This window comes from Syngnathoides biaculeatus, chromosome 18 (genome assembly GCF_019802595.1).
Source record: "Syngnathoides biaculeatus isolate LvHL_M chromosome 18, ASM1980259v1, whole genome shotgun sequence".
NCBI classification, from domain to species: Eukaryota; Metazoa; Chordata; class Actinopteri; order Syngnathiformes; family Syngnathidae; genus Syngnathoides; species Syngnathoides biaculeatus.
Genome location: NC_084657.1, coordinates 3064159 through 3077955, shown reverse-complemented (window position 1 = coordinate 3077955; position 13797 = coordinate 3064159). Strand labels below are relative to the sequence as shown.

At 43.8% G+C, this 13797-nt stretch overlaps 1 protein-coding gene across 15 annotated transcripts in view; it reads left to right on the top strand.

Annotated features, from left to right (window-relative positions):
- auts2a (activator of transcription and developmental regulator AUTS2 a) overlaps positions 1-12403 on the top strand; it is a 345092-nt gene extending 332689 nt beyond the window's left edge. For 7 of the 15 annotated variants that reach the window (XM_061802694.1, XM_061802690.1, XM_061802692.1 and 4 more), the window contains 12 exons: positions 193-488; positions 1733-1971; positions 2894-2938; positions 3387-3482; positions 3562-3633; positions 4017-4046; positions 5741-5812; positions 8193-8334; positions 8996-9076; positions 9148-9231; positions 9350-9602; positions 9856-12403. In XM_061802694.1, coding sequence (XP_061658678.1) covers positions 193-488; positions 1733-1971; positions 2894-2938; positions 3387-3482; positions 3562-3633; positions 4017-4046; positions 5741-5812; positions 8193-8334; positions 8996-9076; positions 9148-9231; positions 9350-9602; positions 9856-11095 — 2650 coding nt within the window. In that variant the 3' untranslated portion in view covers positions 11096-12403. The remainder of the gene's footprint in view (positions 1-192; positions 489-1732; positions 1972-2893; positions 2939-3386; positions 3483-3561; positions 3634-4016; positions 4047-5740; positions 5813-8192; positions 8335-8995; positions 9077-9147; positions 9232-9349; positions 9603-9855) is intronic. The other 8 variants (XM_061802697.1, XM_061802696.1, XM_061802699.1 and 5 more) reach the window with 7 other exon arrangements.
- The last annotated feature ends 1394 nt before the right edge of the window (positions 12404-13797 follow it).

Genomic DNA, 13797 nt, shown 5'->3' with positions numbered 1-13797 from the left:
ATGTTCATCTAGTTACACTTGCCATTGGGAAAAAAATGTATTTGCATGCAATCGGATTGTTTAAGGGGGTGCATTTGCAAATGTAGGAAAGTTATGGTGTGAAGATGGAGAGTGGTGTACTTACATTTGACTGCTTAGCATTTCTCCTTTCAACTCCCATTTTTTGTTTGTTTTTTTTTATTATGAATCCAGCAGCAGCAGGAGCAGCACCCCTGGGAGCAAGTCCCAAGGGCCTCCAGTTCCTTCCTCGCTCCTCCCCCACCACCCGCCTCCTCCCGTCCCAGGTGCCGCTGCCTCATCAACGTACCCCTTGCCTCTGGCGGCTAACCACAGCGCCCCCCACAGCTTCCCCCCTGCATTGCAGTCCTCACCGCACCCTCATCACCCCAATATGTTCGCTCCTCCAGCGGCTTTGCCTCCACCGCCACCGCTGACGTCTAGCACCTTGCCAGTACCGGGACATCCTGCTGCTGGGAGTGCCTACTCGGGTAAAAAAAAAATAAATTTATATACTTCTCATGTACTGCATGTGTGGCTAGTTCAAATTCAGACTCGGTCACACTCTGTCTCATGCTTTAATTGAATGACCTTACACTCCGAGGGAGTTGGGCCACATTACAAAGGCAACCACTGGCCCTCTGCACATTTTACATGCAGTGCCGCTGAGCTAAATGTCAGGGTCAGTGCGGAAGGAGGGGTAAAGTGCACTTTGCAAGCCTTTCACTTTTTCACGTCTGGAGGGAAAATAACAAAAACATTTTGGTCTAAATAAAATGGCACAAGGTGCATTTAGTTCAAAAGAAAGAAAATCCCAACTCTTCTCCCAGTCCAATAAAGCTGAAAATGAAAATACTTAGAGCAACCCACAGTGACATCCGAAGGGTCGATTCTGTCAAGTTGGATTTTGTTGGCTTTTAAATAAACGGCAGCGATTATTTTTGAGGGTTTTTGTTTTGTTTTTTTTTTGCCACAGGGAGTATAAAAAAGTAGATCTCTCTGAGGGACTTTAAGTGTATCAAGTTTCCGTTTTTCAAAGTTCCAGCTGGCAGACATTCTAACTGTGGGTCTCTAATGTTTTTCTTAATGTAAATTGCCGTCTTCATCTTCAAGACATTTTTTAATGCCATGTCATCCAATTCAAATGAATACATGCTATATTGATCAAAAAATTCTTCTTAAATCTCCTTTGCAAAGAATTCCTCCTTTGCCATGCTAAACCAAATTGAAAGAGTTTTTTCTTTAGGTGGCAGTGCTATAATCTTACATATACGATCACCACACAAAAAAAAATGCAATTATGGGCATCATTTGAATTAATAATTTCTTGCCCATACTTCATATTTTGTGTTATTTTGTGTTTGATTATGTTTTTAAAGATGTTGTATCAAATATATACTGTATATGGGATTCAGCTGTAAGGGTGAAGTACATTCTCAGTCTATATTTTTTTTTTAAACAGCCTTATAGGGCCACTTCACACAGTATTTGACCTTCGTAGTTTTCCAATGGTTAGGTAGTCCTATATGTACTCCAAAGGCTTTGAGAGTACATAATAGTGGGCAAAAGTCAGGTGATTATTTTCAACATTCACACATTACACCACAGGAAAAATGATGTTAAACTGTCAAACAAAACATTTAAAAACTTCTTATCCGATTACGCGTGCATTGTTCATCATCCGTACGAAAACAGATTACATCCAGTATTTCAGATTTGGTTTTGTCCTCTACAGAGCAAGACCTTCTGCGTCAGGAGCTCAACACCCGATTCTTGGCCTCCCAGAGCGCCGACCGCGGCGCCTCACTGGGCCCCCCACCCTACCTGCGCACCGAGTTCCACCAGCACCAGCATCAGCACCAGCATCAGCACCAACACACCCACCAGCACACGCACCAGCACACCTTCACGCCATTCCCCCACGCCATTATGCCCACCCCAGCACCATCCATGGTGCGTACCCCTGCCAGAAATGTGAGGATAAGTAGAGCACAACCGTGTTGGGTTTGGGTGGGCTGAAAGGGGATGTCGTCATCTGTCTCACACATGTTGAAGAGTGGCTGGGTGGGCACGCTCAAAGACTTTTCCCTCTGCGGCTGTGATAGGGAAGATTTCACGCAAAACGGCACGTGTTTAAGCGGAACTTTGTACATACTTGTGGCTTTGTGGCGTCTCTCAATGACGACCATGTGTCCGCCCGTGCCACAGTGATGCTTTCTTTCACCCAGAAAGCCAATCTTGTGTTGTTTCTGGCCCACTCTTTCCAGCTTTCAATGCACTTACAGTTTTTTTCTAAATTGGCAAGAACTCGCTGAAAGCGTATCCGCAGCCAAGTTTTAGAACATAATACACTCGACTCATTCTGAGTGTAATGACATCACTTGGCGCCATTAGGGTCTTTTCTTTACTGACATCAGCCTTACATTAAGATCCTCACTGTCGGTGAGACCACAGGCAATGAGTGGCTGGACCGAAAGCTTTAAAACACACATCCACGGCCACTCATTACTGCCCGGCCTGAAGAGGTTTGCTCGGCTCTGACGATGCCTCAAAGGCAGCAAGGCTCGGCCTCTGACAGCTAATGAGGCTGTAAAAAGCCTCTTAATAGCTGCAGTGTTTAGTCTTGACTGGGGAAATGTTCACCCCGAGCTCGAGCGCTAAAAAAAGAGACCAAAGGAGAGGCTGTTTTACAAGGTCTTCACATAATCACCAAAGGGGAGGATGGGAAAAAAAAAAATCTTATTGGGGAATTGGTCAATTCATTTGCGCGTTCACAGTTTCTCAACAGTTCCATCTCCGTTTCGTGCAGAAACAGCTAAAAGAGGCCAATCTCTGCATGGGGAGCATTTTGTTGTCTTTCAATGTTGTACTTAGCTTTGTTTCTTTTCTCCTACAGTTTGACAAATATCCGACTAAAGTTGACCCCTTCTACAGACACAGCGTGAGTTCTGTCATTCAAGCACACATGAGCGTGTGCCGCAGCTTTGTGCGCGCCGGGAACATTTCATGCAATCTTCATCCTCATCTGCTTTCATTTTTGATATTAAAAACATTTTATGAATGCTTAGCACAAATGTCAAAACTTTCATTTTACTCAATTATCGTAGATCAAGTTTTATCCATGGGGAAAAAAAAAAACATGCTGCAATGTTGAAAGCCTTCCACATTTGTTTGCTTGGTTGACATTAGCCTTGCACAGGTTGCATCATTCGACAGCCAGATTTGACGTCAAAGAAGCAGGATTAGTGAAATTTTCGGGGCGCACATGCTTCTCCTTTCATGTTTTGTGCTTTTTCTTTCAAAACAAATAAAACAAAGAAGCCTGTTTACAGTTGAGGTTGATGTGCATGTTGCTAATTGACACCCGCTCTCTGTCTTTTCATCTTCAGCTCTTCCACTCGTACCCGCCGGCGATGTCGGGCCTCCCCCCTGTCATCCCTCCAACTGGACCCTTCAGCTCTCTTCAGGGTGCATTTCAGCCCAAGGTAACGCCTGCCTCCTCCTGACAAATTTAAAATGGGATCCTGATATTCTGACTGATTATCTTGGTCTGGTCTTGTGTAGACCTCAAATCCTCTCGACGTGTCCACGAGACCTGGCGCTGTCCCACACACATTCTTACAGAAGGACCCAAGGGTGAGGAAAAATGACCTTTATAAATGTGGCCACATAATCATTACTTGCATTAATTTAAGCACACCTGCACATTGAACAATCTATAAAGATGTGAAGCAAGTTGAGTTTTTGTCAGGGGGGTTTGAATGTCTAGACTTCACAGTATTCAACCTTGCATTATGTTGGTGTACGTAATATTGTGGCCGGTGATTACATGTCGCATAACGCGCCACATGTGACACACATTGCCTATTCAGTATGCGTGTAGTTCATGTGGAACTGGTTTTGTCAATTGCACAGGGGTATTGTGTTGTTGCATTAGTTTCTCTGCAAAGCATTGATTCCAAGTAAAATATCGCCAACTCTTTATCCCCCCCTCTCCCCTTTCTGCCTTCTCCATGTAGCTCGCGGACCCGTTTCGGCCCATTCTCAGGGTGAGTCATCTTGCTTTTGCACATACAGTACACAACATGCCACTCGTTCTCTACCCCTCAATAATAACTGTACAGTTAAATACACGAGTTTTACTGATAGTTAAAGTCTCCAAGGAGGATTGCGTTGCACATTTGCATCACTGTTCTGAGGGCGCGGCTTCAAATCCCGGCCCTGCCTGCACGATATGTTAATCGGCAACTCCAAATTTCCCCTCGGTCTGAATGTGTGTACGAACTGTTGTTTGTTTCGATGTGCCCTGCGATTAGCTAGCAACCAGTTCAGGGTGTACCCCACCCCTTGCAAAAATATAGCCAGGATAAGCTCCGGTATGCCCTTGACCCTCGTGAGGAAACGCGGCTCATAAAGTGGTTGGATGGAAAAGTACCGTACAACCTCCGTTCTCGACCACAATCCGTTCCAGAAAGCAGTTTGAGAAGTCATTTGTCTGAAAACCGAATCGATATTTCCCATCACAATTAATGGAAAAAGAAATAATGCATTGCAGCCTAAAAAAAAATGGGCTTCTTAAAGCATTTTTTAGCTTTTCCTGATCATAAACCGCAAAGTAGAAATACATGTGTAGTTTAAATACTTTATATAATGAAATAATTTAAGAAATGTATTTATTTTTTGATTAAAATATATGGTTTAGTAGTAGAGTAGGCTAGGCTGGGAGTGCATTGCTGTATCTGTAGCAACCCGACTCCCAGCCTTGTAAACTTTTTTTTATGAACAAAAGTGCAGAATAACTTCAAACAAGCAATAATGAGGGGAAACAAAGCACAAAAAAAAGTCTTTGCTTTTTACAAAAAGTAACATAAAAAAAACATTAACTCATAACTCGAGTTAACAAAATCTTTTACACAAAAATGCAGAAATGCTAGTGGAACAGAGCATTATTAAAGTTCACAAGAAAAAAAGCAATGCAAAACTATCAACTACTGTATCAAATCTCTTCGGTGGGGGTGACTCACCCCCTGGAAGTTATTATCTTTTCCCAAAGAACTCATCTGCTGTCATGCCATGATTGGGTGTTAAAAGTCCTCAATAGAAAGAAAAAACAGTCAGTAAATGTCGCTACCAGGACATGTCTGCATACAGAGGCTGTGTTTTATACTCAATAACAAAGCGCGCCGTGGGTCAGCTGGTCGGGTCGGGTGCCTTATGTTGTTTCCGGGTTTTGTCGTGGACATTCAAGTACCGATTTTCGTTTGAAAACAGAAGCAAAATAATCTCTAAATTTTTGTTCGGAAACTGATTTCTTCGAGAACGGGAACTTTCGAGAACCGAGATTCACTGTACTTAAAGTAAGTTATCAAAATGTTTATTTCAATTTGTTGAATTGGTTTTTCACTATTGGATAAAACTAAAAGGGGGCATATTTCTATGTTATCCCAAATAAAAAGTTGTTAGCAACTGTTTAGTGTCTACAGTTTAGAAAGCAATGTCACATCACTGGTGCATAACAACTTGAAAGCAAACAGAACTTTTTGGCCTGAGAACATGACTTTAACGCTTCTTTAAGGTCAGAATAGTTTTCCGCTTCCTATAATACACTCAGGAGAAAATATACACACTGTATCCCCGTGCTGTTTATTTTTCGTGAGGACATATCATCATTAATAAAGATGCATCTTTCATAATAAGAGTTATTGTATAAGATCTTTGTTATGTTTCTGTCTGATGCTTTTAGAAGCCAGGAAAGTGGTGTGCCATGCACGTTCACACTGCCTGGCAGATATACCACCATCAACAAAAAGTCAAGGTGAGTATTCATTGGACTTTCCTTTCAGAATTGTGCTCAATCTACTGTAATCATTTACACTGCTGTATATGGTGGGCTTTTTTTCATTCACAGACTTATTGCATAGATAAAACTATACATATTTGCAGTGAAGAAAATAAGTATTTGAACACCCTTCTATAGTGCAAGTGCTCCCACTTGGAAATCATGGAGGGGTCTGAAATTTTCATCACAAATCACAATGTATGATTTTTTTGAATGATTTATTTGTGTGATACAGACTAAAATAAGTATTTGAACACCTGTCTATCAGCTACAATTCTGAGCTGTTAGTCCGCCTTGAGAAGTCCACCTCCACTGGATGTATCATCCTGAATCAGATGCACTTGTGTGAGGTCGTTAGCTGCATAAAAACACCTGTCCACCACATACAATCAGTAAAGACCAAAGAGCTGTCCAAAGATACCAGAGACAAAATAGTACAACTGCACATGGCTGGAAAGCTCTACAGAGAAATTGCCAAGCAGCTTGGTAAAAAAAAAAAAGGTCCACTGTTGGAGCAATCATCAGAAAATGGAAGAAGCTAAACGTGACTGTCAATCTCAATCGGAGTGGAGCCCTATGAAAGATATCACCTTGTGTAGTCTCAATGATCCTTAGAAAGGTGAGGAATCAGCCCAGGACTGCACGACAGGACTTGGTCAATGACCTGAAAAGAGCTGCGACCACCTTTTCCAAGGTGACTGTTGGTAATACACTAAGACGTCATGGTTTGAAATCATGCATGGCACGGAAGGTTCCCTTGCTTAAACCAGCACATGTCAAGGCCCGCCTTAGGTTTGCCGATGACCATTTGGATGATACAGAGGAGTCATGCGAGAACGTTTTGTGGTCAGATGAGACCTAAATGGAACTTTTTGGTCATAATTCCACTAACCGTGTTTGGAGGAAGACGAATGATGAGTTCCATCCCTAGAACACCAACACCTACTGTGAAGCATGGGGGTGGTAGCATCATGCTTTGGGGGTGTTTTTCTGCACATGGGACAGGACAACTGCACTGTTTTAAGGAGAGGATGACTGCGGCCATGTATTGTGAGATTTTGGAGAACAACCTGTTTCCCTCAGTCAGAGCGTTGAAGCTGCGTCGTGGCTGGATCTTTCAACATGACATTGACCCAAAGAGCACAACCAGGAAAACCGAGTGGCTCCATAAAGAAGGATATCAAGGTTCTGGCACGGTCTAGCCAGTCTCCAGACCTAAACCCAAGAGAAGATCTTTGGAGGGAGCTGAAATTCCGTGTTTCTCAGTGACAGCGTAGAAACCTGTCTGATGTAGAGAAGATCTGTGTGGAGGAGTGAGCCAAAATCCCTCCAGCAGCGTGTGCAAACCTGGTGAACAACTACAGGAAATGTTTGACCTCTGTAATTGCAAAAAAGGCTACGGTACCAAAAATTAACATTGGTTTTCTTAGGTGTGCAGGACAGTACAACTGCACTGTATTAAGGAGAGGATGATCTAGAGAGGATCTGTGTGGAGGAGTGGGGCAAAATCCCTCCCGCAGTGTGTGCAAACCTGGTGAACAACTTTTGACCTCTGGAATTGCTACTGTACCAAATAGTAACATTGGTTTTCTCAGGTGTTCAAATACTTATTTGCAGCTGTATCACACAAATAAATTGCTAAAAAAATCATGCATTGCAATTTCTGGATTTTTCTTTTTCTCACAGTAGACATGCACCTACGATGGAAATTTCAGACCACTCCATGATTTCAGAGTGGGAGAACTTGCAATATAGCAGGGTGTTTAAAAAGTTCACTGTATAGATGTGTGTGTGTGTGTGTGTGTGTGTGTGTGTGTGTGTGTGTGTGTGTGTGTGTGTGTGTGTGTGTGTGTGTGTGTGTGTGTGTGTGTGTGTGTGTGTATATGTATATATATAACTGGATAGATGAACTGGATAGATCCTGCTGCTGCATAATTCAGAGAGTAGACATGGATAATTCTCAGAGTAGACATGTTTTTGGTGAATATTGATTATTTAGTGGTATAATGTTATGAAGTGTATATATTATTTTCTTAATGACTTCTTGTAACTTCAACTATTTGCGTCCTAATTTTAATACCATATAGAGCGGTTCAGACTTTGTGAACAATGTTTCCACAGTGGCATTTCCTCTTAATGTAAACAAAATATGAATCATGCCTGATTTACTTTGGTTTCTTAGAACTGGTTTGTTTGAATTATCCAGTGTATGAGCTTCTTCAGACTATTTGAAACATCTCATAGAACTTAGAAAAAACAGCGCGTCTCACTGCTTGTACAGTCGATAAAATTATTTCAATGATACAATAAGGGGGTTTTACTTGTGTTCTTCCGTTTCGGCTTTGGTGTCTTCCAGCAGCAGATGCAGGTCGACCCTCACAAGTTAGATTTTGGCCTCAAGCCCGAGTTCCTGAGTCGACCTCCCGGGCCGAGCCTCTTTGGTGCCATCCATCACCCCAGTGACCTGGCACGGCCTGCCACACTCTTTTCTGCTGCAGGTGAGAATGTATTAAGGAAATAGTTCACGTCACGTGTCGGCAGCGTCTTCAATCTGTAATTAAGTCATAAAACAATAATTCCCGCTAGCCTTAGTTATAAAAGCAAATGTGGCTTCGAGTTTTGCTGGAAACATTCCACATGGTAATGATTTCATCCGAAAGCAGCGCTGAAAAGTGAAGTAAAGCCGAAGACGTCTTGTTTACATAATCAAAGATGCCAAAGAATTTTTCCCGTCTGCATCTCCAACTGACAAACTAACTGGCGGGCAAGCTGTCTCGAAACCGCATTTAGCCATTTATGAAGCGCAGTTTTGGATTGTTATAGTGGTTTTCCAAGCATGGAGCACTGAGTCTCCCTCGGAGAATAAAATAAAATGAAATATATTGTGAAAAAAATCATCACTGGGCTTTGTACTATATACTGTGGCACTGCCTTTCGTGTTCAATTGGATTCAATGCTTTTTCACATTCACAGAAAGTTACCAAACTAACACGAGACCCCAAATTGTCCAGTATAAAAAGTGCTTTGTTTGAAGTGTGACCTCTATGTTTTCATCCCAGTGTGAATACACCCGAAGATCCATTTAGTATTTGGGTGAGAAATTAAGCTAAATCTTGACTCCCCCAAAAAAATTATATATTTAAATATTTCCCTCCTCAGGCCCAACGCACCCATCAGCAGGTCCCTTCAGCCATCCACCCCACCACCCTGGAAATTTTCTCACCCCAGCACCTCACTTAGGTACGTAATGTAAAATAAGAGGGTTTGATAACAAAATTACAGTCCAGCTAAAGTGTTTAATCCCTTTTCAGAACCTTTCAGTAGACCGCCCTCCTTCGGCGGCCTGGGAGCTCTCAGTTCATCAGCGTTTGGCGGACTGGGAAATCCAGCACTAAGTGAGTTTTAGCCTCATGAATGTCCATTTCCTCAAAGTTGATTTGAAAAAGGAACATCGCTGCGCAACGGGTGAGATATGCATTTAACTTGTGTCCCGCTGTGCTTTTCCGTGTGTTGAATCCCTGGCAGCGGCCAACTCGATGTTCGGCCATAAAGATGGCCCCAACCCGCAGCAGCACTTTGGCAGCAGCGCCAACAGCAACCACCAAGAGCCCTGGAACCGCCTCCACCGCACCCCGCCCTCCTTCCCCACGCCCCCGCCTTGGCTGAAACCCGGAGACTCAGAGAGGAGCGCCTCGGTCAGCTCACATGAGAGAGACAGGGATTCTGACAAACGGGACTCCATTAGCAGTAAAGATGACAAAGACAGGTGAGTTTACTGTTTTTTGTTGTTGTTGTTGTTGTTTACATGCATGTGAACCAAAAATTGCAAAACTTCAGTACCAGGACTCACCTACAGTATGAGATCCAGCATGGGGCCACTGCCACAGAGCCCCTAAACTGCCATAAAATACACAGAAGAACGTAGTAGTAGTAGTAGTAATAGTAACAGTAGTCCTAGTGTTAGTAGAAGGGCTCGCAATCGTGGTCCGAAGCGTGAGAGATGTGTTCTTTCTTTCTAGGGACTTGATGGAGAAACGTCACTCGAGCCACCCGTCCCCGGTCCCGGTGAACCCCATTGGTCTTCTCGGTCACAGTCGTCCTCCGGAGCACCACAGGAACCACCTGCCTCCTTCCTCCGGAGACCCTCAGAGAGACAAGGAGAACAAGGCCAAGGACAGAGAAAGGGAACACCCAGAATCTTGGAAAGATAGCAGCACAGACGACCACAAGCTCAAAGACAACCAGCACAATGATAAGGACACGCCCGCCATCCATGACGGGAGAGTGTCAGAGGACAAAGCACCCAACAGGGGCGCAGCCTCGCCCTACATAAGACAGACCAGCCTCGAACGCCCCAACGGTGGCCTGAGCAGGGAGCTTGCGGAGAAGAAGGGAGAGCTGCCGTTTGAGCACAAGAAGAACAGTGAGGTGAAAGTGAAAGAAGAACGAAAGGAGGACCAAGATGGAGTGGCAGACAAAGCCATCGAGCACCCGTTGGTGTCCTCCACGCCGAACCTCCACCCTCCATCCTCAATGCCCATGCCCATGGGCATGGCCGGAGTTCATCCGATCAACAACATGAGCAGCCTGGAGAGAACTCGAGTGGTGGCACCCTTCATGGGTATCAGCCCAATCCCTGGCGCTGAGCGCTTCCCCTACCCTGCCTTCCATTGGGACCCGATGAGGGACCCTTACAGGGGATTGGACATTCACAGACGGGACCCTCTCGCCAGGGATCTGTTGCTCAGGAATGATCCTCTTCACCGGCTGACGGCGCCACGCCTTTACGAGACTGAGCGTTCCTACAGGGAGCGCGAGCCTCACGACTTCAACCGTGAGCACGTGCACCCCCTGGCCTTGGAGCAGAGGAGGGAGCACGAGCGCGCTCACTTGGAAGAACGCGAGCGCCTCCTCAGAGAGGACTACGAACACGGCCGCATTCACCCCGCCATGCACCATCCGGCCCTTGACGGACATCTACCCCATCATGCCCAGGGCCTCATGGCCCCGGGATTGCCAGGCATGCACTACTCCAGGGTCAGCCCCTCTGCCGCTGCCGCGGCCGCCGCCGCCGCCGCCGCGGCAGCCGCTGCCCATCAGAACAGTATTCTGAATAAAACTCCACCTACCGCCTCTCTTAGCGCCCCGCCCCCACTCATCCCCACGCTCGGCGCGAGGCCCGGCTCGCCCAGACGGACTGCCGCCTTGGCGGCTGATATCAGAGACAGAACCCCTCACAAGGACATTGAGGCCCGGTGAGCCCGAGCTAAGTTGAGCTCGCAGTAACCTCCCAGCCAGCACTTCGCTTTGGGCAAAGCAAGACTGTAACATAGCTGTGAATAACATTTGCGGGCCCACACACACCCACGGCAAGGAATTGATTTTGTCAGTAATCACGGAAACGAACTTTTGAATTTTCAGACCTTTTTTTTTTTTTCCTCCAATGTTGCTCCAGCTTGTGCGTGTGTGTGTGTGTGTGTGTGTGTGTGTGTGTGTGTGTGTGTGTGTGCGCGCGCGTATGCCCACTCTTTTTATTGTATATTAAAATGGGAATGAAATTTTGGAATGTACAGGTACTTTAGCACTGACAGACAGCAAAGTGTGTAGATAATATGTACAGTTAATTGTGCTCGCTCTGTTTGGGTCATGGTACAAATATGCAAAGGGTGATTTGAAAGCTTTACTTTGGACAAATGTACATACAAAAAAAAAAGTATTTAGCCAGTGATTGAGAATGGGTTTTTTTGCCATTTTTTTTTTTTTAATTTTTTTGGTTCATTGGCGCAGCTTCTAAGCATTGTACCAGAGTCCTATGTTCTACTATGCAACAAGTCTGGCCTCCCTCCATCACCACTACAACAAAAACGCAGTTTTCGCTCCACAACTTTACAACACTTTACAAAGGTCTTGCTCAATGTAGACAGATACAAGCTTTAAATTACACACAACTGCCGTCGTTTTGAGAATCACCCGGGACACCGTTAAAGGCAATCCGAGAGACGATATTGTATTTAAAGAACTTTTTATGTGAAAGAAGCAGCAGTACAAATGTGAAGACCATCTTGAATTCACTCGACTGCCTTTGCTTTTTTGTTGCGGGGAGAATGCGTTTTTGTAAACACAAAGGCAGCAGATTTGCTCCATCGGAGGTGTGTAAAGTACATGTTTTGGAAGTAGATTCTCTCTGTGTTTTTAAAGTGCTTTCATGAGTTGCGGTACCTACAAAATCAAAAGACTAAAAAAAGGCAACGAGGGACAAGCAGAGATCTATTTTAGTAGTCCACCGAAGGTTTAGTTGTACGCTTCAAATTCGGTGAACATTTTGTGCAGTTATTTTACTTCGACATAAAAATGTACCCAGCCATGAGCCATAGTGTTTAGTAGATACATATTGCAAAAAGATTAAGAGTTTTTTTTGTTTTTGTTTTTTTGCTGTTAACATGTACAGGTGAAAAAAAGTCTTTGTAGATCATGTACAAAGTTGTGAAAAAAAAAAATTAAGCGACTGAATCTTCAGCATGCCCCTCATTTAAACGTGTTATGTAAATTGTGCCATGTTATTAAAAAATGTGTACTGAACGTGTCGTTGGAATTTTAGTCAAGTAATTCTTCAAAAATATATTTCCCATAGTCGCTGTTGTACCTGAACGAGTACAATGAATGTTAGTTCATATTTTGGGTGAACGTCAACTGCAACTTTTCAAAATTAACGCTATTGGGAACCAATCCGATCATAACTTAATTTTCATCCAACAGTAACTTTTTTTAAGGAACTTCCAGAACAAACCCCGTCTGAATGTACGTCATTAGTCAGGGGACCCGATTTAGTGCGCCGCCATTCATGTTCCGATGAGCGAGGTGCGTTCAGGGACACCGTAACTCGGACCGAGTGTGCGCTTATCTGCCGAGTTGTAAACATTTCATTTATAACAGGAGCAGTTAGGCAAAAGGATAAGTGACGTGACGGTTAACACGAGGGAAACATCACAAGCAGTGATCGTGCGTGTTCAAAAACATTACGTCACACATTAAAAGCTTTCCACATGGTCAAACCTGATTTTGTGCTTGTGGTTTTATCGTTGGGGTGGGGATTAATTCTTTTCCGGAGAACCCCTTTTACGGTTTTATTAGGGTTGATATTCCAAACTGCACTCGTCCTGAACATCAGAATGTGCTGTTGTATTCTGAAGTGTTTGTTGAAATAGTAGGCAGTAGTTCCGCCTTTTGACCACTTGGGGACGACAGCGTGTCACAAATACAATGCTGGCGATGGGCGCTTTTGAGCAAGACTATCTGCATTCTGTTTAGCAATCAATCCGTGCACTTTCTACCTAGCAAAAAGGGGAAGAATGCACAATATTTGAGAAGCCAATGTATTGAAATACTAATTGTGTGTGTGTGTGTTTTTTGTTTTTGTTTTTTTAGTTTCATCATATTCAATGGATTATTGGCTAGAACTACATTACGACAGGATGTGCTCACTGTCATGTTACACACTCTCCAGTCACTTGATTCAGTAGAACTGCACAATCTGAGGTAAAGGTGCGTGGTCATAAATAAACATGTTGAGTGCAGTAATTTAAATTGCTGTATTCAACATAGTTTATGTATAATGTATATGCCACCCAAATGATATACAGTATATTCATATCAATTCACAAAAATCTGAAATATAGTTACTATTTAATAAGAAAGTGTAAAGTGCTCAAAGTCAAGCAGTTCCCGATATTTTCAGTAGGATTTAGGAGACGGGAAAAACAACAGAGGAGTTTTACTCCTTGAGCGCCCTTGACGCCTGCCAGAGGGGGGGATTCAATTATCTGACACACAAACGACAAATTACTCATCAAAAGAACATTTTTTTGGCTAAAGAGACATTGGAAATGTTTCCCAATCTTGCAAGTACCTCAAGTCACCTGCAAAATGAAAGTATCATCAGTTGATGTTCATTTCCTGCTTAA